The sequence below is a fragment of the Callorhinus ursinus genome, unplaced genomic scaffold (genome assembly GCF_003265705.2).
Source record: "Callorhinus ursinus isolate GAN/ISIS: 27379988/994484 unplaced genomic scaffold, GSC_fseal_2.0 scaffold2, whole genome shotgun sequence".
Taxonomy (NCBI): Eukaryota; Metazoa; Chordata; class Mammalia; order Carnivora; family Otariidae; genus Callorhinus; species Callorhinus ursinus.
Genome location: NW_027397064.1, coordinates 108155224 through 108180314, shown reverse-complemented (window position 1 = coordinate 108180314; position 25091 = coordinate 108155224). Strand labels below are relative to the sequence as shown.

Genomic DNA, 25091 nt, shown 5'->3' with positions numbered 1-25091 from the left:
GTTTGAGGTGCTTGCTTATGATGCAACCTCATAATAAGGTTTTGTCTTTTTAAAATTTTTTTATGATTATATTTTATATATATTATATTTTATATCATATTTTATATTACCATTTTTTATTATTATCTGTCAACATTCCTAGTTAAATGAACATGTTACTAGCATGCTTTTGACCACTGTATCCTGGTCTTTCTGACTGGAAAGTGAGCTAAATCCAGAGTGAGCTGGCTGGAGCAAGGCTGCCTTGTTGCCTAACTCCAGTGGCCACAACCAAATAGAGTGACTGATGCTCCTTGGAGATGTGCATTTTGCAGGCCTTGACTTGTAGTGGTTTTAGTTCAGATTAACTCTCAAACTATCCTATGCCCTTTTTTAATGCTTTGTCTTAATGAGAGGAGCTTCAATGAATTTTAAAAATTTAATGAGCTTTATTGAATATTAATTTATGTGTTCAAGTGCTTCCCCTGCTTCACAGATAAGCTTTTCTATACAGTTGAAGCTCTGCTGCTATTTTAATTGGTTAATGAAAAGTGTACTTAAATAATGGACATTAAGAAGTAATAAAGCATGTAATATCACAAGACCACAGTTAAAAGTACACTTGAAATAATGACTAAACCTTTTGCCAAGAGGCCATACCTCTTGCATCCTGACCCATGTGCTTTTTAACAAAAATGGCCATTGTATCGATTTATCCTTGTTTTGAATTCTGACAGATTATTTTTTTGGTACGTTGTTTCTAGTCATGCCCATAAAAACACAGTAATGGAAGTGAAATTAAATCTCAACGGCAATTGGCTACTCACTGCATCACGTGATCACCTCTGTAAACTTTTCGATATCCGAAACCTGAAAGAAGAGCTTCAGGTCTTCCGAGGTCATAAGAAAGAAGCCACAGGTCAGTGGTTGTGGCATGCTTCTTATTCTCACTATTAGCTGTAGTGTGTTGAAATCCTAATAATTTGCTTTTGCCCACGTTTTTGTTTTAAAGCTGTGGCCTGGCATCCTGTTCATGAAGGACTTTTTGCCAGTGGAGGGTCCGATGGCTCTTTGTTATTCTGGCATGTTGGGTATGTAATACTTATGTAAAGAAGTTGTATATTTTATGAAGAGAGCACTCAAAAGTGTAAAACATAATGTCTTGTGTTTTTCCTGAGTGTTCATATGTCCTATATCAGAGACTTCCTGCAGTTTTCAATTCTATAAAAACCCAGCTTGGAATAGAAAACTTAGCACCTCTGTTTTTGGATGTGGAAGTCATTAAGGGAGAGTAAAGCAGATTTCCTTGTTTGTTATTGGTGAATTAATTCTCGAAGCATTTTCCCCTCTGAAGTACTCCTCAAATAAAAGAATACATTGCTGATGACAAATGAATACCCCTGAAACATGTGGAACTGACCAGATTTAAAGTAACAGGCTTTGGTAGCTTTGTGTTATAGTAAAAGAAAATGTCTTTTTTTTTGGTAACTTTTGTGAAAAGACTTCTTTCTGTGGTGCTATTACAGGGTAGAAAAGGAAGTGGGTGGGATGGAGATGGCCCATGAAGGAATGATCTGGAGTCTGGCTTGGCATCCTCTTGGACATATTCTCTGCTCTGGTTCAAATGACCATACTAGGTAAGCTTTGTATCAAAAATGACAAGGAATTACTGTGTTCATGGAGCAGCAGAAAATAAAGATTTATATTTATTTTTATTGATAGATTAATGTATTTGTAGTCCAACTTCTTAGGAACATTTTTGTAGCTGTTTATAAATAAGTATGTAATAATAAGAAGGATATAGAATATTGAGTATGACTTTGTTATTCAAATTTTGCTTTGCCTTCTTATTAAAAAATATTTTGACATTTTAAATTTTTAGAAGAAAGGCATTGTAAAACTTTGTTATGTTTACCAGTGGGCTTGGTACTCTTAAGTGCCCAGAAATACACTGAAACCGTACTCCTCCCCTTACCCCTTCCATCACTTTTATTTTGACAGCAAATTCTGGACCCGAAACCGACCAGGTGATAAAATGCGAGATCGGTATAATCTCAACCTGTTGCCTGGAATGTCTGAAGATGGAGTAGAATATGGTGAGACTTTTACACATTTATCCTTCTGTGAAATCTGATATTCTCTTATTAAAGCGTTAGTTATGGAAAATATTATATACATTTAAATTTAGTTTTATAGTTTACTGATTGATAAAGTTTCATTTTTATAAAGTGTTCATTTTATTGGGCCACTATGTTTATAAAATATCTGTTGACAATAAATGTATTCGTATTTATAGATGACCTTGAACCTAACAGCCTGGCAGTAATTCCAGGAATGGGAATACCAGAACAACTAAAATTAGCTATGGAACAAGAGCAGATGGGTAAGAGACATTGTACCTGTATGTTTTATCTTTATCAAATTTTTGTAGACCTGTTTCTTGCCTTCATGATACTAAATTATTTTGAAAATGCCAAAATGATTTTATGTTGAGACATGTTGATAAAAGTGATGTAAACTGCATATTATTTAAAATCTATTCTTCTAAAAATGTGTTTATTGATGACATGGCCATTTGCTCTCATTTCCTTGGCTAACTGCTTCTTTTTGTGGTTACAGGGAAAGATGAATCAAATGAAATTGAAATGACAATTCCAGGTTTGGACTGGGGAATGGAGGAGGTGATGCAAAAGGATCAGAAAAAAGTTCCTCAGAAGAAAGTTCCTTATGCAAAACCTATTCCTGCTCAGTTCCAGCAGGTGAGTAACTAGCAGTAGCCCCACCTTGTCCATGCACTGGGAGGGGCTGCCTGGTGAGTCTGTCTTGCACTGTCTCATCTGTGGAAAGTGTGCTACAGACTTCTTTGGAGTGTTCTTCAACCAAGACCCCATCTGCTGCTCTGCAGTTAGTGCTGAGTTTGTCATGACTCTTGTAGCTCTTCTTTTATTCTCACCTACTTCTTACTGTCCACGCTATCAGAGGAGGGAGAAGAAAGAAGCATGGAGCAGAGAGAGTACGTTGACTCTCCTCTACTTTGTTTTTCTGTCTTCTGCTTTATTTGTCCCTTCAACACAAAGTGCATGTGCCCTTTGGAAGAGGCGGGCAGGCTTTCATTTTCAATAACATGTAAGATCTTACAGTGTTTATCAGGTTAGTAGTTTCTGCCCTGTATTGTGCTTGCCTGACTCCATCCTCATCACAAGAAGGAGCATTAGAATAAAGGTGGTACAGCAGGCTGGCCGGCTTGTATTCGGCCAGTTGGAAGGAGCCAGTGACAGTACAGAATGTTTTTCTCATTTTCTCATTGTAATATACACACTTAGGGTATATTTAATATTCTCTTCTTTCCAAAGGCTTGGATGCAAAATAAAGTTCCAATTCCTGCCCCAAATGAGGTACTGAATGACAGAAAAGAGGACATTAAATTGGAAGAGAAGAAGAAAACACAAGCAGAAATTGAACAAGAAATGGCCACATTACAGTATACTAACCCACAGCTTCTGGAGGTGTGTGACACTCTTTAGGGGGGGTTCAAGATGATTTAAGAAAATAGTGATAACATTTTTTTATTGATATGCTCTTATGGAGAAGGGAAGGGCTTCTCAGATGGGTCTAATGAATGCCACCATTTCTTTATGTTTTTCTAATTTTTTAATTGAAGTATAATTGACATACAATGTCATAATAGTTTCAGGTGTGAAAGAATTCTGTTTCTAAGACTTTTAAAACGAGATCAGTCAAGCAGTGAGCAGACCTAAGTTAAATATACATTTTTTAAAAAGATTTATTTATTTTAGAGAGAGAGAGAGAGAAAGAAAGCAGGGGAAGGGGCAGAAGGAGAGGGAGAGCGAGAATCTGGAGCAGGCTCCCCACGAGCGCAGAGCCTGATGCGGGGCTTGATCCCACAACCCTGAGGTCATGATCTGAGCCAAAATCAAGAAGTGGATTCTTAACCAACTGAGCCACCCAGGTGCCCCTACATATACATTTTTTAATAGGAAAGATAAAGCCAACATAGTTTTAACTTGGATCATTTATTTATCCACAGATAAAATAATTTTTCTGTCAGTTCTAGAGCAGGTGGTTTGCTCTTACTTTTTTTGCACCTTTGACAGTTACCAAAAATGATAAAGCATTAGTAAATTATTTAATATAAGAAGATGGATATAAATAATCCTGATTGCTGTTTCCCAGTATTTAAAAAGAAGGAGTCTATAGTGAGTCTGAAAGCTGTGTGCTCTCAGAGTATCTGAATGTTATACGGATTCTAGTTACTGTGGAGTGTTGAGAGGTCGATGCCTTATGTTCGTCTTGAGGCTCCCCTAATGCAGTAAGTGATAGCAGTATTGTCATCTTCAAGGGCTCTGGTGTATTTATCAGTATGCTTTTTTTCCTTTCTTTCCAGCAACTTAAAATTGAAAGGCTTGCACAGAAACAGGCTGAGCAAATTCAGCCTCCTCCTTCATCTGGCACCCCTCTCCTTGGACCCCAGCCCTTTCCAGGACAAGGTCCAATGTCTCAGATTCCTCAAGGTTTTCAGCAGCCCCATCCATCTCAGCAGATGCCAATGAACATGGCTCAAATGGGGCCTCCGGGTCCACAGGGACAGTTTAGACCCCCTGGACCCCAGGGACAAATGGGACCACAAGGTCCTCCACTGCATCAGGGAGGTGGGGGGCCACAAGGATTCATGGGACCACAAGGGCCCCAGGGCCCGCCCCAGGGGTTGCCGAGGCCTCAGGACATGCATGGGCCCCAAGGAATGCAGAGGCATCCTGGACCTCATGGCCCTTTGGGACCTCAAGGACCACCTGGACCACAGGGTAATTCTGGTCCTCAAGGTCATATGGGTCCTCAGGGTCCACCTGGCCCACAAGGTCACATAGGCCCTCAAGGCCCACCTGGTCCCCAGGGTCACTTGGGCCCTCAGGGGCCTCCTGGTACTCAAGGTATGCAGGGACCACCTGGTCCCAGAGGAATGCAAGGACCTCCTCATCCTCATGGGATACAAGGTGGGCCAGGGTCTCAAGGGATCCAAGGGCCTGTGTCTCAGGGACCTCTGATGGGATTGAATCCAAGAGGAATGCAGGGTCCTCCAGGCCCCCGAGAAAATCAGGGTCCTGCTCCCCAAGGGATGATGATGGGCCATCCGCCTCAAGAGATGAGAGGACCTCACCCTCCAAGTGGACTGCTGGGACATGGCCCTCAGGAGATGCGAGGCCCTCAGGAGATGCGAGGCATGCAGGGGCCTCCAGCCCAAGGGTCCATGCTGGGCCCCCCCCAGGAATTGCGAGGGCCTCCAGGCTCACAAGGTCAGCAGGGGCCGCCCCAGGGCTCTTTGGGGCCGCCACCCCAGGGTGGCATGCAAGGGCCCCCTGGACCTCAGGGACAGCAGAACCCGGCAAGAGGGCCACATCCATCTCAAGGGCCAATACCATTCCAGCAGCAGAAAACAGCTCTGCTAGGTGATGGGCCCCGGGCCCCCTTCAATCAGGTATTATTTATTTCTAACTTATAGGCATTGCACATTGGGAAAATACACTCTGCACGGAGGCGGCACTTCCAAAAGCTGTGGAAGCAGTCACAGCTTGTATCAGTGTCTCTCAAGTAGTGATGGTGGCTTGAGAATAGCATCATGGCTGAAGAAGGAAATGAGAGTAAACAAGACCATTAAATATATTGTATATGAGTCTTTTTAATAGAAGTCATTCCAGAGAAGATCAACTCTCAGTTGAATACCGTTCATAATCGTCCCCGGGCTTTAAAAGAGCTGTGGCCCTGAGGAGGAAGCAGGGGTGGCCCTGAGCCTATCAGGTCCCCCTTTTCTGGGCTCTTTAGTTTGTAGCCCAGTGTTTCGTGGGCTGATCTGCCTGCCAGCTCTACTCTTTAAGATAGTATGGAGTATTTAACTCACAAGTGTACGGGAGACTCTGATCTCACTATTTTTCATCTCAGTGAATGCTTTTAGAGATCTCTGAGTCCAGAATTGTGCATTCTCAAATGGTGACCCTTTGGACAAAATGCTGTTCAAGTTGTTTTCCACTCACATGTAGATTTATTTACTGGAGGGAGTAATTCTGTGGACATTGTCTTGGCCCTTTTTTGAAGATTCTGTTTTTGTCAGCAAAGTTTTATTACCCATTCGCTGGGCTTGTGCTTGAGAAGTGGTGTGAGGAGGGTTCAGGTTTTGTGGGGGAATTACGGAAAGACTGCATGAGCATGAATGGATTTAGCACTGTTTGGCTCTGTGGTTTTTATGTTTTTCTCAGTTTCATAGTCTGGAAGCATTATTTGGGTATGAACCACTGCATTTGTGTCCCTGAAGTTAGTTGTGGACAAAAAGTGAGTGAGCGAGTGCGCTAATGTTGACTCCTCGGGTCTTTACTGAGAGGCACTCGGTCCACTTGGAGAGGATGTGCTGCATGTGAAAAACAGTCTGTTTTGCTTTTTCAAACACCTCTGAGAATCTGTCATGTGAAGATGACCGTCAGGTTAACGAATTAAAATAACCAGCTGAGTAGGTTAAGCGTTACTTTTCCATAGGTCTTCCAGGACTTAAAAGTGTCACAGCAGTGAAGAGTAGTTGAGTTTATTTCCAGAATCTGTTGGGGCGCTTTTTAGGATTTAGGATGAGTGGAATAAATCTAGGTTTATTGTCCTGAACTACTGTAAAATTTGCAGTATTGTATGTTTTATTAATACACAGAGCATTTGTATGTGTTTATAGTATCAATTCCCTAACCTTATGGTAATGAATTAACAGCTTTCATTTGGGAGGACAAAAATGGTGATGAACTTTAGCTACCGCATTATGACTGAAATTAAAAACATGTCAGATTCAAGAGGTTAGGCCTGAGTTTCTGGGACAATTCAGCAAGAGTTTTTGTTAAGTAGTAAAAGATTTTATACATGAAAAGCATAATGGCTCTAAAGATTTAGTTGAGCTATAGAATTAGTATGAAGGTTTGATACATTGTAGGACATTTCAGATCTCAAGTGTTGCCTGATGAAAATTTTTGCCCCTATTTTTTATGTGCTGAAATCTGACTTTCTTCACTTCGATGAGACTAATTATTTAAACCAGTTGTTTCAGTTGGTTAATTTAGTGGAATTGCTTTCTGGTGTTAAAAGTAATAGCATGAAAGATGCTGATAAGAGCAGTCCTTGGGTGAAGGAGACAGGAAACAAAGGAGGACAGAAATTATAAGTATTGAGTTAATGATAGTCATTTGTAGCTACAATGCTAGATGTCCTATCAAGGTTGCTCTTTCATGTAGCTAGTTTGTAATGTGCAAGCAATTTTGCTGTGAATGGTTTTGAAACTCTGCTATTTTCATAGTAGGTCCAGTCACCAAATGCATTTTTTTTTTTTATGAAGAAATGTGTTTGTTAAGAGACCTAATCCAAGGTCACTGGACAGTGTGGAGACTCAAAATTTAGACATGGCTAGGTAAAAAGACATAATCTTAGGGACAAGCTGGGGTGAGCTCTGGGGTTTCAGAGCATGGAGACAAGATCAGAGCAGCAGGTTTGTATCTGCAGGGACCCAAGGAATCCAACAGGATCCCAGGCGACTCAGCTGGGAATGAACCATAGGGTGCTGAGGATGGGGAAATGCTGAGGTAGAGAAGAGGCAGTTGATAGGAGAAAGCCAATGTGAATATCTCATCACGAACCCCTTTCGTATTCTTCCACCTCTTCAAACCCAGCCCTAGCCGCTTGAGAGGATTGGTTATTTTTTGTAGCTGGAAAAGAGTCCCGAGTGTGAGAGCAGAGTTTACCTGTCCTGGCAGATATCCAGATCTTTACTTTTGCCAGAAGTTCCTCCTTTGTGCAGAGTGTTATGTTACGATTTCTGACTTTCCATTGAGGTTCTTACTTGGCATCACAGGTAAAGATCTAGCTTTAAATAAAACCTATCAGCAGGTTTAAAATATAAGTGTTTCCTTTTATTATGGTAAGAGAAGTTATCTCCTTCCCCCAATTTAAGGACAATTTTGCTATAATGTCACTAGCTGTATATTTACTGCTGGAGGCTTTGGGGCAACCTAGTGTTTTTATCTTGTCACATTTTGATAAAATTGCTATTTATGAAGCACAGTCCTATGATTTCACACCCCCGCTTTAAAAACATCTTTTCAGGAAGGACAGAACGCAGGCCCCCCACCCCTGATACCAGGCCTAGGGCAGCAGGGAGCACAAGGTCGCATCCCCCCTCTTAACCCTGGACAAGGACCTGGCCCTAACAAAGGTAAATATCTGCTCGGCTGAATAAGAGATTGTATTCTACCACCTCTGGGTAAATCTTACAAAAAAAATAGTTTATTGGTAAGTAATTGATAGAATGGTCATTTGAACCCTATAGGAAAAATAGGAGCACAGTCATTTCAGGTAAAGGCTTTGTCCTAATGTTTTCATAGACTTGCTCAAAGTTAGCTAAAAATGCTGTCCTGAGGAAATAAGCTCCTCACTTACCAGAAGCTGACGGTGGAAGTGCTGGGACAACTCCTAGTAGCAGGGCCTGGGCCTGGGCCGGCCTTGTCCACGTCTTGGGAATGGGAGTGGTTCCTGTGAGCACTGAATGCAAGTGCATGTCGTTTGCTTCCTGGAAAGCCGAACTGCTTCCACTTACAGTGTTTGATGAGATAAAGAATTTAGAGATTTTAATAGTGTTTTTAATATTACCCCCTTTCCCCCCCCCAAATTGTGCCATGTATTGAATTCTTTAGCTGGTTATATTGTTTTGCACGATTTGATAAGAAGAAAGCCATATACTGATGTATCGGGTTCTTGATACTATGGAAAGCACAGAGATAAGACCTGCCAGTATTTAGATGTGAGGCTGTTTGGAAGTTGAGTTAATGCCAGGAGTTGAAAGCGCAGAGGCAGCCCCTTGTGCTGAGGTGTTCTGCTGTCACAGGGGCGGGGCAGGGCCGGAGCAGGAGTGAGGGGGCGGTAGGCTGCTAGCTGGAGAGGGCAAGGGCAGGACTGAGTGGTGTGGATGGAGGGAAGGTCGGAGACAGGTGTTCAAGTCAGTGCACTGTCTCACAGGGAGGACACAAGCCAGAGAACCAGGAGTATTGTGGAGGTTGTACTTCAAAGAACTTCACTCCTTTTAATTTTTAATTAGCTGAGCCCACAGCACTCTGTGGTGCATGTTACATTTCTTGCCCTCATTTTATCAGATTAAGAAAAGTCCTCATTAGCATTTTGCAGCCCTAGGACTTTGGGAGAAGCAGGACATCCTAGGAAAGGGAGCAGTAAAGGAAGTAGGAGAATCGTTATTATAGTCTCATTGCATGGAAGTGGTGGCCAACAGGGAAAAAGAGAAAGCAAGAACCCATCTTTGGAATTTGGGGACCCTAAGAAGAGTCTGTTACCCACAGGGTACAGCTGTCAACAAACTGAGAGCCTGCCTCTCTTCCTCTCCCCTACCTTGTGTCTGTCTCCACCTATTTCCCTCTCCTCCTTGCTCTTCCCCTTTTCTCTTTACCTCTCTCTCTCTCTCTTCCTCCTCTCTTTCTCCTCCCAGGGACCAAAGGGAGAAGGGAGAGCCGAGAAAGTGGCCCTGCCATCCCCTACTGGATTAACCAACGCCGCCGCCCCATCACCGGTGGCCACATCCCTTCTAATTTGTAGTGGTGGGTTTCTTTCCTTGGAGGAGCCAGGGTACTTTTAAACAGATAGAGGTAATGGGAGGATTATTATTCATAGGTAAGTCCAAATGGAATGTGTTCAGCTTCCTCAGGTCAAAGTCTGCTGTGTCTGAGATCACACCAAGTTCAAGCAACATAAAGTCAGAGAAGAAGCCGTTAGATTCAGGAACCTACTGAGAAGTGAGGGGGCCTCTTTACCACAAGGAAAGGGACCTGGGATATTTGCAAACTGACTGAACAAAGATGCAACTTAGAAGGTGCTTTCCTCAGCTGGGAGAGGACTGGTTTAATGAAGGAAAGACCAGGAGGCAGAAGGCACAGGAAGAGCTTAAGAGAAGAGAGAACCCTTCTAATGGTGTTTTTTTATACTGACATTTCCAAGTTTTTTTATACATGTCGAATGGTGAGGCGGGATTGAACTGGCCAAAAGAAAGGAACAAAAAGGGAAGAGGAAGGGCATCGGGAGGGGAGGAATCCTGGCTGGCTGTGATGCGAGGGAAGGCAGGTCGTCTTTATTGCCAGGGAGAAGGAGGGAAAGGCATGAGAGGGGCAGGTGGGGGAATTTCATCTTAAAAATGTAGTTGTTTTAGAGCAAGAGGTGCTCTAAAACACCTCTAGCCTTTGCTACCTACTTTTAAAAAATGCTTGATTTGGATTGTATGGTGACAGAAAATAGCTGCACATTAACAATGGCTGCACAGTAGCCAGGAGAACAAATCCCTTCAAGGTTCAGAAGTAAGCTAACCATCACAACTTTAGTTCTATTTTTATTCAGGACTTTGAATATATTACACACATTAAAATGTTTTCAAACAGTCTTTAGTGGGTTTCCCAACGCTGTGTGCAAAGAATGGTGATAGTTATTATAGATGAGGGATATACATCATTCATTCATGCAAAGGGGCGGAAAATATGCCCATATGACCCCGAACCTGAAGTATGAGCAAGGGCTGATGGGTCACCAGGCAGTTATTAGCGAGGCCCGTGGTTCCACGCGCCTTACAGAGGATTTTGTTAAGAATCAAAGTGTGCTTTGTTATGGACCCAAGCTGTCCATTTCTCTGATGGGTTTGAATAAAGTATTCCCTCTCTTAAAAAAAAGAAAGAAAGAAGGAAAGAAGAAAAGTGTGAGTTAAGGAAGCAGGTTGAACGAACTAGGGGCTAAAGGGGCACCAGCAGGGACAGCGGCAGGGTAGCTGCTGCACCCTCTGAGGGCTCTGCGGCCTTCTCAGGTACGCAGGTGAATTCCCTGTGCCTGGCTTCCTGGCCTGCAGCATGAAGTCTCTCTGTCCTCCCTGGGTGTGGAGGAGGCAGGCCTAAGGAAGTCCCTGGAAGAATGGGGGCAGGGAAGGCATGCTCATTCTTACGCCCGTGAGACTGTCGCATGCTTTCTGAGTTAATCCTCACAGCAGCAAGTAGTTGCTCATCTCATTTGAGATTAGTAATTTACCCGAGGTGGAGGTGCTTAGCTAGTGAGGGATGAAGTTGAAATCTGCACCCCAAAACCTGTGTTCTTCCATTAGATAGTGCCTTAGGGATTTGTCTCCTAAGTATGCTGAGAACTATGGAGGGAAAACATTCTAAATACAAGAATGCATTCTGAGACTTTAAGATGCTGAAAATCAGACCTGTGCTGGTAGGATTCCTGGAAGACAAGGTAAAAATCAGCTTTGTTTCCTTTAGGTGACTCACGTGGCCCTCCCAACCATCACATGGGCCCCATGTCAGAGAGGCGGCATGAGCAGAGCAGCGGCCCTGAGCACGGGCCCGAGAGGGGGCCTTTCCGGGGCGGCCAGGACTGCAGGGGTCCCCCTGATAGGCGTGGCCCTCACCCCGACTTCCCTGACGACTTCAGCAGACCAGATGACTTCCACCCGGACAAGCGCTTTGGCCACCGATTACGTGAATTTGAGGGGCGAGGAGGACCTTTACCACAAGAAGAGAAGTGGAGGCGTGGGGGCCCCGGGCCTCCGTTTCCGCCTGATCACAGGGAATTCAGCGAGGGGGATGGCCGGGGCGCAGCCCGGGGCCCTCCAGGGGCTTGGGAAGGCCGCAGACCTGGAGATGAACGATTCCCCCGGGATCCTGAGGACCCACGTTTTCGAGGGCGCAGAGAAGAAAGGTGGGACAGATGCTTTGTGGGTCTAATTCTTCCCTGGAGCTCTTGACCTGTTCTACAAGTCTCTTCTTTTGCTTGGGCAGAGGGCACTATATTGATTCCTAGTTCTACCCTCTCTAGGTTTTGCATTTAGACTTTAAGCAAGTAATTACACTTTTTTAACCTTTTATGCTTCTTTTTTATCTTTACAATTTAGAGATCTTTTTATTTTTGCTTGTTCTTTGGTCCTTTTAAAAGGGATGTGAGGATCAGTATAGTATGAAGTTTCTGGAACTTGATTAGAAGTCGCCAGGTTCTCTTGGTTAGAATGATGTACATATCTAGATTGAGATTGAGAATAAAAGTTTTTGTGAGATAGTTTTTCTGTAATTGCCTAAAGATCTTAACACAGTCAAGTCAAACTGAAAATTAATCTTGCTGTTCAATTAGGTCAAGTTCAGGCTTGAACTCTCAGCTTGCTGGGGGTAAAAAAGGCATAGAAGAAATAAGGAGGAAAAAAACAAGCATTAGTGAATCTCAGAGGAGACTGAGAATCGTCCGTGGTGGTGATGCCTGAGTATTTCTTTGTGCCAGTGAATTGTGAGACCGGTGTTCTTGTCAGCAGTTTGCAGATGAGGGGCCATGCTGAGGATCAGAGCAGTTGACTCTCCGCCAGGCGGAGGTGTGGGAGCGGCTTCAGGCCGGGTTGGCCGACCACAGTGCCCATGCCGTGGGGCACTCCTGCTGTCACCGTCGCAGCTCTGCCTATCCCATTTCTCTTGACTGTCGCTAGGGGGGGACTGAGTTCAGGGTTGACATTCCCCCATCCTCATGGGATGTGTTAGAAAAGAAGGACTAATAACATGGCCAAGGGCGGTGAAATCAAGGGAAATCAAGGGGTTCAGGAAAGCAGCTTTCAGAAGGGGGTTTTTAAAAAAGATTTAAGGGCTCCTAGTTTTCTCAAGGGCCTCTCTTAGTGGTATCCAAGGATTCACTCTTTGAAATGGCTTTATATTAGTCTGCAAGAGCCTCATTTCCAATGACTTTGGCATCAGTGTAACTTTCATCGATTTCTTGAACCTTTGCATCTTGTGCAGTTTCAGATTTTACTATGCCTCAGTTTTATTGTATTGCATCTGTCAATGACAGAGCCATAGCCCAGACTCTTGTGCTGTTGACAGCTTTCCGTTGCTCTTCAGATATGCCCAACGTGCTCCTGCCCTGTAGTGCTTGCTGTTTCCTCTGCCTGGAGCAGTCTCCCAGACATTTGTGGCTCACTCCAGTTAGATCCCTCCTCCTGTTAGCCCAGTTCCTTTACCCTGCTTTCTACTTCTTCATAGCACTTAGCACTGCTTGACATTAAGTGATGTATTTATTTCTTTATTACGTGTATCTGCCAGGAACATGATGGCTTCCCCAGGCTACTTTACCTCTGTGTCCCCAGGACCCAGAGCAGTAGTGGTGACATGGTGTAGGTGCTCAGTAACTGGTGAATAAATGAGTGTTAAATAGGGAGGGGGGTCAGTTCATCAGGAGATGTACTAGTCAGCTTGGGCTGCCATAACAAGATACCATGGGCTGGGAAGCTCAAACAACATGAATCTATTTTCTCGAAGTTCTGGAGGCTCGAAGTTGTGGATCATGGTCCAGCAGGGTGGGTTTTTGGTGAGACTTCTCTTCCTAGCTTGTAGGCAGCCAGCCACCTTCTCCCTGTGTCCTGGACTGGTGGAGAGAGAGAGTCTCTTCCTATCAGGGTACTAATCCCATCACAAGGCCTTCACCCTCATAACCTCCTCTAAGTTTTTTCCCCTAAGATTTTCTTTACTTATTTGAGAGAGAGGAGCATGCACATGCACACACATAGGGCGGGGCCGGGGGGGCAGAGGGCCAGAGGGTGAAGGAGAAGCAGACTCCCCACTGAGCAGGGAGCCTGATGTGGGGCTTGATCCTGGGACCCTGAGATCATGACCTGAGCTAAAGGCAGACACTTAACCGACTGAGCCACCCAGGCGCCGCATGACCTCCTCTAACCTTAATTATCCCTCAAAGGCCCATCCCATTGGGCATTAGGGCTTCAATGTACGAGTTTAGTGGGGGACACAAACATTTAGTCCTTAATAGGAGCCACTTTCTAATGAGGGCACATTAGATTCTCTTTCCTTTCGTGACTAGGACAGTCATGTAATGGATGCCTTGACAAATGAGACCTGTTGGTGTTTGGTGGGGGGGGGGGTTCTCCCCGACTCTGTCCCAGGGACACAGCACCCTCTGCTGTACTCTTCCTGCTCCACTCCTCTCCTTTCAGCCAGTTCCATCTTTATCTTAGGGGGTTCTTTCAGCCAGTGTCCTGGGCACGTGCTCTTTGCGTGCAGGAGCAGGGGTCATCAAGGTACCTCAGGACCAAGAAAGTTTTAAGAAGTTAGCTGGAGTGGTGCATTGGGAAAGGGAAAATGCTTTTTACAGTAAAATACCAAGTAATCAGTGTAGGAGGAGGGATAGACTTAGAAAGTCCCTTCCTTTATAAGCAGTGTCCTAATTGATTCAGCCCAGGATCATCAGTGGGTGCTAAAACCACTGGTAAAAGATTGTGGGGAAATGGGATATTCTCACTGTGCGGAAACATCACCCACAGACTACTTAATTGCAAAGGAAACAAAAGTGTACCTTTGCCACAGTAAAATTTGGTCCCCACTTCACTTTTACATCATGAACAGGGAGACAAACTGGCATCTGTGAGAAGGTATAAGCAGTTTTGCCAAAAAGGTTTAACCTGAGTCTAATCATGAGGAAATAATCAGATAAATTCAAATTGTGGTACATTATATAAAATACCTGCATGGATCCTTCAAAAACATCTAACATGAAAGATAAACTATAGAAGGGTTCTAGATAAACTAGACAAAGAGACATGGCCATTAATAACAGTATATGATCAGGATTGAAATCTGTATTTAAAAACAACTGTAAAGGACATTTTGAGGACAATTGGAGAAATTTGAATTGGATTATATTATATAATATATGTTATTCGAGTGATAATAGTAGTATTATGTAGGAATGTAGGAGAAAAATCCTTGTTCTTAGAAGAAACATACTGAGGTATTATGGATGAGGTTCATGTTGTTGGCAGCTGATTTTGAAATGGTTTAGAAAAGTGGATTTGTTAAATAGATGGAGAGAGAAGATAAAGCACGTGTGGCAGTATCTTAAGAACTGATTAAACAAACAAAAAAAAAACAGGTGAAGGACACACAGATGTTTGTTATTCTGTTCTTTCAACTTAGCTGTAAGTTTGAAATTTTGCAAAGTGAAACGTTGGAGTCAAAGATAACTGAATGGAGACTCAAGAAAAAGCGGAAAGCCTGGCCACTAGTGCAGATTGGCCCCATGCCCTTGCTCCTTCCGATCCTTTCTCCAGCTCTGAGGCCTTTCTTCTTGTGCTCATGCACCTTTCCTACTTGGAGGCTCCCTTTTTGCTTCCCCACAGGCCTCCTCCAGCTCATGTGCTCCCTCCTCATAATGGCTGTGCTTTGGCAGTACTCCTGGCCAACTCAGCCTCCAGTTTAGATCCTGAGGGACAGTGAACCTCTCCACCAGCCAGGGCCCCAGGCTGCCAGCTAGCCAGTGGGGGGACTGGCCCATAAACCAAGTGCCTGCCTGTATAGCAGTCAGCTGTGGAGGCATGGGTGAAGTTCATGGCCAGCCCTGTGCAGAGGCTGTGGGCTGGGGCAGATGGGAGAGCAGGTGTTCTCAAAGGATTCTGGTACAGTTGGCAGGCATGAATCTGTACCCCACTTTTTCTGATTATGTAAATAACAAATGTTCATTATAAAAATGTAAATCATAATGAAAAATATTTGGGAGGCAGTGGCAAAGAGCCTGGGCTGAAGTCAAGACTGGCTGAGTTCAAATCCCAGCACTTACTGTGTGTCCTGAAATAAATGATGTTACGTCTGTGTGCCTCAGTGTACTCATGGGTAGAATGGAGAATGATGTGGTGGTGAGGATAAAATGAAATAATATATGTAAAGCACTTGGCATGATTATCAGCACTTAAAACTTATTCACTGCTATTGTTATTCCTAAAAGCTTTAGGAGGAAATGAACACGACCCTACATTTACCTTCCTGCCTGTTTTTGCCTGTAATATTGGGGTTATAAAATGTGTACTTAAAAAAATACATTATTTTGTTTTTCTCCCATTTAACATTAATATCGTGTTTTCTTATACCATTATGCTTCTTTGAAACATGAACTCAGAGCTGTATTCCATTAGGTGGATATTTTGCTGTTTTTTCCCTGACAGCTTTAGAAGAGGAGCACCCCCAAGACATGAGGGCCGTGCCCCCCCCAGAGGAAGGGACAGTTTTCCTGGTCCTGAAGACTTTGGTCCAGAGGAGAATTTTGATCCTTCTGATGAAGCAGCCCGAGGAAGAGATCTCAGAGGTCGAGGTCGGGGTACTCCACGAGGTGAGCGTGTGCTGAGGACACTGAGTCTGGCAAGGGATGGTGTGGAGAGTTAGGTTATTGGGGACCACACCTGAAACAGTCTGTGAGTAGTGTGGTGTTATGTTGTTCTGTTGTGTAGGAGGAAGGAAGGGTTTACTCCCCACTCCTGATGAATTCCCTCGCTTTGAAGGAGGACGGAAACCAGACTCCTGGGATGGAAATAGAGAGCCAGGTAAGGAAGGACAACTGCTGTGGCTTCTGGTGACTTGAGCCCAGCAGCTCAGAGTGTGGTCCAAGGACCCCTGGGGGTGGGTGTCCACCAGGTCCTCTGTTTTCTAACTCACATCTCTGTGGGATGCTGAACTATCTGCAAATCCTTCAGTGAGCAGCAGTTTATCGAAGTAGGTTGAATGCAGAAACAGCTGGGAGAGTCCAACTTTCTTCTACTAGCCAGACGTCAGAGGGATTTGCCTAGAATAGAAAACAGTACTGCTCTTTTCACTAAATGGTTTTGTTTTTGGAAAATATAGTTAAATGAATTAAAGTTTTCTCAGTTTTAATTGCTAATATGGCAAATATTATTAGATATAAGTCTCAAATTAAATTAAGTCTCAATAATTTTTAAGAGTGTAAAGACATCCTGAGACTAAAAAGTCTGAGAACTACTTTTCTGGACCTTACCTGTCTCTTATTTTAAGAGGTATGTTGATTTCTAATCTTGACCTTTTTCATGTACTCACGATGTGACTTAACCTGGCCTACGGTGGGTATTCACATGTTTCTTGCATGAATGAATATTGGTTCTCAAGTTGCTACTTATTTTTTATTTAATGTTATTTTTTAAGCTTTTATTTTAGAGAGAGAGAGAAAATATGAGCAAGAGGGGCAGAGGGAGAGGGAAAATCCCAAGCAGACTCTGAGCTGAGTGCAGAGCCCAATGCTGGGCTCAATCTCACAATGCTAAGGTCATGACCTGAGCCAAAACCAAGAGTCAGACACTCAAGTGACTGAGCCACCCAGCCGCCCAAAGTTGCTACTTATTCTTAACAGTATAATTTCCATCTGCTTTTAGTCACACTGTACTTGAATATGAGATTGCAGATTCTTAGCCTTGCGAAACCTGTGTTTCCTGTTTCAGGGCCAGGTCATGAACATTTCCGTGATGCTCCTCGCCCTGATCATCCCCCTCATGATGGTCATTCCCCAGCTAGCAGAGAACGTTCCTCTTCTCTCCAGGGCATGGACATGGCATCCCTGCCACCCCGAAAGCGTCCCTGGCATGATGGGCCAGGGACCTCGGAGCACAGAGAAATGGAAGCCCCAGGGGGTCCTTCTGAGGATCGAGGAGGCAAAGGTAAGTGGAGGCCAGTGATACAGTTCCAGGAGAAAGCTGCCAAGAAAGCTGTGGGGACTACGGGAGGCCTCATTACCAGGACACCCTCTCCCTCTTTTCCTGTTCCATCTGTTACTGGCAGGAAACCCAGGGTCCTTTCTCCATTCTACCCTCTAGGGCTTAGGCTGTGCAAAGGCATGTGTTCCCAAGTATGGTACAAATGCAGCTTGTTTGGACTCGCACCATAGCCAGTCAGACCCCTTACTCTGGTGATTGCAAGCTCAGCCTCTGCATAAATCTCCTCCAGGTGCTTCCAAGAAGTCCCTTACCTGGTTCGTTCAAGTGTTCCCCTCCAGCTCTTTGTCAAGGTGCCCCAGAGCAGGAGAGAGACTCCTACTCTCATTGGCAAACATGTTCTCCACCACTGGCTGCTCTTAGCCCTCAAGGGTGTCCTCAGTGACAGGAAGAATTGTCTTCCTGGGTTCCATGTTTTGTTTTAGCCTGGGTATGGAAGGAACTGCTAATGCCTAGAATCACAAGCACTTTGAGGAATATGGTCTGGAAGGGGTTGTTTTCGGGGAGGGGGCAGATTATTTCTATGACTTGAAACTTTGGATCGTTATTTTAGAGGTAGCACTAACTTTAAGCCAGGCGCAGGAGCCACCATGTGTTCTCTGGTTAGGCTGGGCCATGGCCTCTGTGGTAGTTTGGAGGCTGCTAGGAAGCAGGCCTAGTTAAACCTGCCTTATGTTTATAGTCTCATTACAAAGTTTTGCTTTTTGTGTTTTTGTAGATTTTATTTATTTGACAGAGACACAGCGAGAGAGGGAACACAGCAGGGGGTGTGGGAGAGGGAGAAGCAGGCTTCCAGCGGAGCAGGGAGCCCGATGTGGGGCTCGATCCCAGGACTCTGGGATCATGACCTGAGCCGAAGGCAGACGCTTAACGACTGAGCATCCAGGCGCCCCATGCTTTTTGTTTTTGATGGTGGTTTGGTTCTTCTCAAAGCAAAACCCTCAGAAACTACCTCATGTCACCAGTAGATCTCCCTAAGCACACATTTTGTCACTGGTCAGTATGGGCACTCAGGACACCTGGACACCTGTGTAGGTATCTAGCCAAGGCCACATGGCTGGTGTGGAAATGGCTTCCTAAGCTGATATCTTCTCTGCCCAGGTACCTTCAGGGGGGCCTAGCCTCTGCTTTGTAGGAAAAGCAGCCAATATTTTCCTTTGGCTAGCTTTCCTAACCACCTTGTTTTACCTAGATTCAAATTCCACTCAAAAAGTTAAGACAAAATAAAGTCGGCAACAGTTTTCTGATACTGCATTATAGGAGATATGGCCAAATCCTGTCAGCTCATGAGAAGAAAAACTTAAAAAAGTCAGAATTCTAATGTACTTAAAAGGTTTGTGTGTCCAAGTCTGGAACAAAAACAAACTTGTCCCTGGGAGAAAAAATTCTAAAAGCTAGGTGGTCGGTTGGTGGTTTTTTAAAGAAATACTTTATTTCACTATTTGAAAGGAAAACAAAAGTGGCACATAGTTGTGGGATTAATGATAGTAAAACCCATTGTAATTAACATCCACAGTTTGTATTAGTTGCTTTCAAAGTCAAGTCTGTGCTTTTCAAGTCTTCCCCCCTTGCCCCCCGCAATAACATCCCCCAAACTCCCCCTACCCCCCACCAATGGCATAGGAGGGTGAAGAGTAGAGACATGGCCCAGTGTGGTCTGTGACTCCCAGAGGTGCTCCAAGTTCACTTCTGGGTTTCCCATCATTTCCATCACACACCCTGGGGAACATATCTGGTTGTTGCTGAGGGGCAGGACCACAACCTGGGTGGGAATGAGATAGTGGTTGACTAGAGGGTAGAGGCACAGCTTCTAATGCTCTGAATGACACTGCTGATGTCCTCAGCACTCTGTTTTCAAGACCCAGAGGGTTCCACTGTCATCACTGAGTTTGTGCCGGGAATTACTGATGTCTCTGATAGAAAAAAAAGTAACGTGGAATTATTTTGATTCATTTCAGGCCGAGGGGGCCCAGGACCTTCCCAGAGAGTGCCAAAATCCGGGCGCTCCAGCTCCTTGGATGGAGATCATCATGACGGCTACCACAGAGATGAACCTTTTGGAGGCCCTCCAGGCAGCGGTACTCCTTCCAGAGGGGGCCGGAGTGGCAGTAACTGGGGGAGAGGGAGTAACATGAACTCTGGCCCGCCAAGGCGAGGAGCTTCAAGGGGTGGTGGAAGGGGTCGGTAGAAGCTGATTCCCCTGAGGCCTCTCTGGACAGTATTTAAGAACTTCTTTTGGACTTATCAAGACAAACAAAAGGAAGCCTGCACCATGTAGCCCTGAACTTTTTCTGGGGCAGCTGAATCCCAGGAGCCCCTAATGAGGTCTTCAAGATGAAGAGACTGCTGCTGGCTACCCAGAGTAGCTGGCCTTGTTCTGTCCTGTCCACCCTCACTGCCCTGCCCTAACTCCCATTGTTTGTGAAGATAAAAGCTGGAATCTTTTTTTTTTTTTTTAAAGTGTCACGAGACATGGAGCACCTCCACAAATTTAAGTTCATGTCCAATTGGAAATTTGTTTCTATATGTACAGTTTGTCAGAGAAAAAACATTAAGTTGTTTTTGTATGAATACAGAATGTGATTTACGCAAGAATTAACAGAAAACTAGTTGTGAAATGCTTGCCTTAAGGAAACCCTGTTTCCATTGCATCCAGTCAGCTGAGGGGGTACAATTATTGCTTCTGTTTGTGAGCACACCTGATGGGTACCTCTGAGCCATCTAAGTTAATTTCATCCATGAACTTTGTCTTAAATTCTCATCTACCCATTCTGTCACACTTATTTTTGTAATAGAGTGAGACACTTTGAAACTATAACACAGTTTGAAAGTAGATTCAAAGCCTTAGTTACCACCTGCTGTGGCAGGTGGAAAATTATACTCTGAAGAAAAACATCTTCTGGCTGTCCAAGTAGGGGTTCTCCCTTGGGTGCATCTCCTGGTAATCACGCCTTAAACTTGAATTCCCTTGTTTCTGATGAGAGGAACCGGACATAAACCAGAAATTAACTACATGCAGCACCCTTCTAATTAAATCATGTCACAATTTAAGTTGAGAAGGAATAGACCAAATATCTCCTAAAACAATTCTGCAAAACCTTCTCCTATACCAGTGTTTAAAGCCGTGGATAGTTCTAGTTTAAAGCCAGGAAGTTCCAACAAATTCCTTTATAGTTTTAAATAAATGTAACATTTGGCCCAGTTTGGAAGCCAAAGTTCAGTTTGATAACCCTGTATTTTCTCTACTGACCCTTATTTTGTTTTTGTAAGAAAACTTTTATTATTCAAAGGATATTTCTGTGGCTACCCTAATATCTTTGGCACTGGAGACAGGTTCACCTGGCAAATGTAGTGGTGTTGGAAGTCTCGCAGTTGCTTAAGACAAGGGATGCTGGCATAGTTGCATAGCATATAAAAACCTCTTAATTAGTTGTCAATGTAAAATACTGTAAAAGCAAAGTTATTTCTGCAGTGAGAAAATGTCAGCCACACATGGCTTTTTAGGGTATTAAAACCTACAGACTAGAAGTGAATCATTTTTATCAGCATGTCAGTATAAACGCATGATTAGGAGGCTCAAGAATGCTTCAAGTTTGCAGAATATTCTTTCTTTCTTTGCCCTCCACTGGCACAGCTTAAAAAGAAGTTGTAATCAAATTCTGATTAAGGTAAAATGGGACCGAACCCATATGGAGATTAGACTTTTTCCTAAGATAGACGTGGTAAGAAATTTATCATAACATTTTAGGCCTCAACTTTAAAAACACAGTATCTCAGCAAGCAGATAACCAGATCATATTTTGAGAAAGAATTCCTTTAGAAAAAACCTGAACTCTCTACACTGTAATTTATTAAATACTTAGAATATTTTAAAACATCACTACCAAAATACATACAAGGTATTGTGCTTTGAATTTTACAAATGGCTAGATTTTCAGTGTTTGAATTTTTGAGAAAATGTTGGGAAAACGATTTAAAAAAAATATAACAGCATCAACATAAAAATGTACTAAACACTGTAAAATACTCAGTTGTGCAAATTCTAGAGAAACTGAGAACTAGAACAGATATTTAACTGGGGGACAAAAGGAGCAGTCAATGGCCCAAGTTTTTCCAGTTACAAAAATAAGTCACTCCCTAAATACAGTACATTTGCTTTTACTACAAATACCTTCTTGGTTGTTCCTCTTGAGGTAGGTAATCCTGTTTACTGATAAGGGAACAAGGCAGTAATTCTTAAGAGAATACTGGGGTGGGGGGCCTCATGAAGTTGGGGCAGGGCTTAGGACACTGATCAGGATCTAGGAATATAAATAAGTGAGGTTGAACAAAGAGGCAATGCTCTGTTGCTGCCTGACACACCTGTTTAGGCAACAGTGGAATCCAGCCCCAGAAAATAATTATTTTCAAATTGTGCAATTAGGTGTACAGAAAAGTGGTTCTCAACCTTAGCCGAACATGGAATCATCCAGAAAGCTCTAAAATACTGACGTCTGGGTCCGCCCTCCACCGCTCCAGAGATTCTGACTGAATCCATCTGAGGTTTTGCTCTTCAAGTAATTCCGATGTGAACTGAGAACCACTGACATAGAATCTGAAAATTCTAAATACATCTACTTTCTAGTTAATATAGCTACTGACAAAATATGTAGTTTTTTTGACTCATCAGAATATCCAGTCCAAACTTTCTGGCAATACATTAGCATATACAATTAGGTCAGAGACAGGAGTAAATGCTGAACCTAAAAGGAAACTTGACAGATATGAAAAGAATCTTACACTGCGTTAGAATCAGCCTACAAAATGTAAATTATACTTTAAAAAGCAGGTAACAGCCTTGTAGAAATCCATGGTTTCCGTTAAATATAGAACTTTGGATGCAGAATTCTCTCGTCCAGCAGGAGTCCCCAGACCAGCCAGTTCTGCCCAGGAACCTCTCACAGCACTGAAATGTCCTGCTTCTTGGGGCAGACATTTCCTTTTTGGTCCATTGCTTTCCTGGTCTAATACAGAACCAATTTTCCTTTAATTTTGTAAGGCACCATATTTACAATTTCACTAAAAAAAGGAAAAACCGAGGTAAACCGTCTTAACTAAAGTACTTACATAAAACCCGGTGGCTAAATTTAGTGTTTAATTTGATACCCTTAAGAATCCACTCATTGAATGAGGAAAAAATTTCTAAAAGCCAAAGAAAACAAAAGCGTATTGTAGCTACGCTACTTCAATCTACCACTGGATTTTTTTAAACGACAAAAGGTAAAATAAGTCTGAGGAACGTCACAAGAGCAGCTAATTGAAACTGAGGAGCCATTCTTTTTTTTTACTGTGCTCAATCTAAAACCACGGTTAACGCAAAAGCAATTTACCATTAAGTTTTTCACAGCGTATCACCAAGTCAACGACAACATCTCGTGTCATAGAACATTATACATGGCGGAAAAACGCTGAAACCGAAGCGCTTCCGAACCGGCTCGAGTCTCTCTTTTAGAACGGCCGCTCAAAGACGTTAACGGGTTCGCTGGCACAATAACGCAGCAGCCTTTACCCAGCGCGATCGGGAAACCGGCGGGTGCAGTCTTCGGCTCGGTCCGCGATGCGCCCGGGGCTGCCTCCCGGTGGTCTCCAGACGGCGCATTCCGGGGGCCGGGCTCCGCGTCATCTCTGGACAGCGCGTCCTGGTCTGAAGGCGCGGGCCCTGGGCTTCTCACACTGGCAGCGCCTTAGCGAGGCCGGCGCTTGGGCCCAGCCGTCCGAGCGCTACACGCAGCGCAGTACCTGCGCCCCAGGGCAGAAGCCCGAACAGCACGGTCAGCAGCGCGGCTACCTGCACGAAGGCACCCAGCGCCGTGAGCAACGTACTGCGCAGCCCGAGCGCCGCGTACAGCGTGGCGCCCAGCGCGGCCACGTAGAGCAGCGCGGGCCGCGACGGCGCCTCCTCGCCGCGCAGCAGGCGCCCGCACGCCGCACCGCCCCGCAGGAGCGTCCCGCCCGCTAACGCCAGAGCCGAGCCCAACGACCAGAGCAGTGCGAACTTCCGGGCGCGCAGGAGCAGCACGGGCGCGTAAAGCGCGGCCAGACCGAAACAGAGCGCGGCCAGCAGCAGGCACACGCCGCTTGCCGCCAGCCGCTGCGCGCGCGTCACATTAGGCAAGCACGCTGGGCTTGTCCCCACCGTTGGCTCCGCAGGGCTCCGCGCCCAAGTCCAGCGCAGGCCCGCGCGGCCCAGCCACGCCCCCGCCGCGGGCTCTTCCGTCTTTTCCGCAGCGAGCAGCGGCTCCGCGGCCGCCAGCCCACCGGCTTTACCCTGCGCCAGGTACTCCTGCAGCTGGCGGTGGAGGTCCGCCATGTTGGCCGGATCGGCCGCGGGGGGATGGGAGGGCTGCTGCCCACTTCCGGTTTTTCTCAGTCGCTGGCGGAAGCGGCTCGGCCCTCGGCGGCTGTTGGTCGGCCGTGGCGGGAGGGGCGGGGCCTGCGGCCTGTGCGGAAGGGGCGGGGCCGCTCCTCTGCAGACTTGTGGTGGCTCGGCTATCAGCCGCTGAGCTTGGGGGTTTACCTGTCCCCTGGGTTTACATTGACCCTCTCTACTGGCGCTCGGCCTTATTCCTGATGGGCGCTGTTACGGCCTGGTTTAGTTATGTCGGCATTAAAAGTTAGTTGGACGGGGTGGGTGTGGCTATAAAAGGTTACAGGAGGGACACTTGTCGTGATGGAACAGTTCTGTATTTTGAGTTTATGGGTATCGGTGTCCTGGTTGTGATACTGTACTGTAGTTTTGCAAGATGTCGCCCTTGGGGGAATCTACCTATTACGTCTTAAAACTGTATACTAATCTACAGTTTCTCTCAATAAATTTAATTTTTTAAAAAGTTCAGCTCGGCGGGACTTAACGTGGTTTCTTTGGAAAGGCTACCGGAGTTGATAAAGGAGGAGTTACGCGCCCCCCCCACCAGCTTATTTGTTTTCTGTTCCCCGTTTCAGCAGAGGCCTGTCAATATTCTTGACTCCTTCAAGCCGCATGTCCAAGATTTGTTGGTGCCCCTGTCCTATATTTCTGGTTCACCTTTTTGTACTCCTGACATCTCTGGGTCCAGTGACTCAGGGGCAGATCACTGATAACCTTGCCGGCACTCCCAGTCAATTCCTGATATGTCTTGAGGTGGCTCCCAGGGATCCTGCTCTTACTCAGAGCCTCTTTGGGGTTCTTCACGTAGGTCACACCCTGACAGGTCTCCTCCAGGGCTTCTGTGCTCAATTGTTTGGGCCTGGCTAGTTCCTCCTCCTGGACATTTAGATGGAGCCGCACTTCCAGCTACTTCTGATGTTCTCACCTGTCCCAGTTGTGAAAATTTATGTATCAGCAACTGGAGCACAGGGTCTCTTTCATGTCCCTTTCCCTAGGACCTGAAAGGACCTGCTGCGAATACACGAAGCTGTCAATTCCAGTGTAGTAAAGGTGCTTGAAAGACTTTGTAGATCCTGCCTGAAGCCATCGATTGAA

At 44.9% G+C, this 25091-nt stretch overlaps 2 protein-coding genes across 6 annotated transcripts in view; one reads left to right on the top strand and one right to left on the bottom strand.

The window, feature by feature from the left end:
- Positions 1-20185, top strand: part of WDR33 (WD repeat domain 33) — a 108859-nt gene extending 88674 nt beyond the window's left edge. For 3 of the 5 annotated variants that reach the window (XM_025857830.2, XM_073885533.1, XM_073885527.1), the window contains 14 exons: positions 744-898; positions 992-1070; positions 1506-1616; positions 1981-2075; positions 2276-2362; positions 2599-2738; positions 3333-3485; positions 4385-5473; positions 8122-8230; positions 11319-11757; positions 16040-16203; positions 16322-16414; positions 17321-17536; positions 19549-20185. In XM_025857830.2, the coding sequence (XP_025713615.1) occupies positions 744-898; positions 992-1070; positions 1506-1616; positions 1981-2075; positions 2276-2362; positions 2599-2738; positions 3333-3485; positions 4385-5473; positions 8122-8230; positions 11319-11757; positions 16040-16203; positions 16322-16414; positions 17321-17536; positions 19549-19778 (3160 nt within the window). In that variant the 3' untranslated portion in view covers positions 19779-20185. Of the gene's footprint in view, positions 1-743; positions 899-991; positions 1071-1505; positions 1617-1980; positions 2076-2275; positions 2363-2598; positions 2739-3332; positions 3486-4384; positions 5474-8121; positions 8231-9511; positions 9621-11318; positions 11758-16039; positions 16204-16321; positions 16415-17320; positions 17537-19548 lie in introns of those variants that run through there. The other 2 variants (XM_025857835.2, XM_025857840.2) reach the window with 2 other exon arrangements.
- Positions 20186-21813: 1628 nt separating this feature from the next.
- SFT2D3 (SFT2 domain containing 3) lies at positions 21814-23969 on the bottom strand. The gene is made up of 2 exons (XM_073885556.1): positions 22960-23969; positions 21814-22648 (listed from the first exon to the last, which is right to left on the bottom strand). Exon 1 carries the CDS (start codon positions 23937-23939, stop codon positions 23298-23300), a length of 642 nt encoding a protein of 213 aa, XP_073741657.1. The 5' UTR covers positions 23940-23969; the 3' UTR covers positions 21814-22648; positions 22960-23297.
- Between the last annotated feature and the right edge of the window lie 1122 nt (positions 23970-25091).

Bases quoted from the DNA above. Each gene is read 5' to 3' on its own strand.
- SFT2D3 (XM_073885556.1), bottom strand. From the start codon at position 23,939: ATGGCGGACCTCCACCGCCAGCTGCAGGAGTACCTGGCGCAGGGTAAA.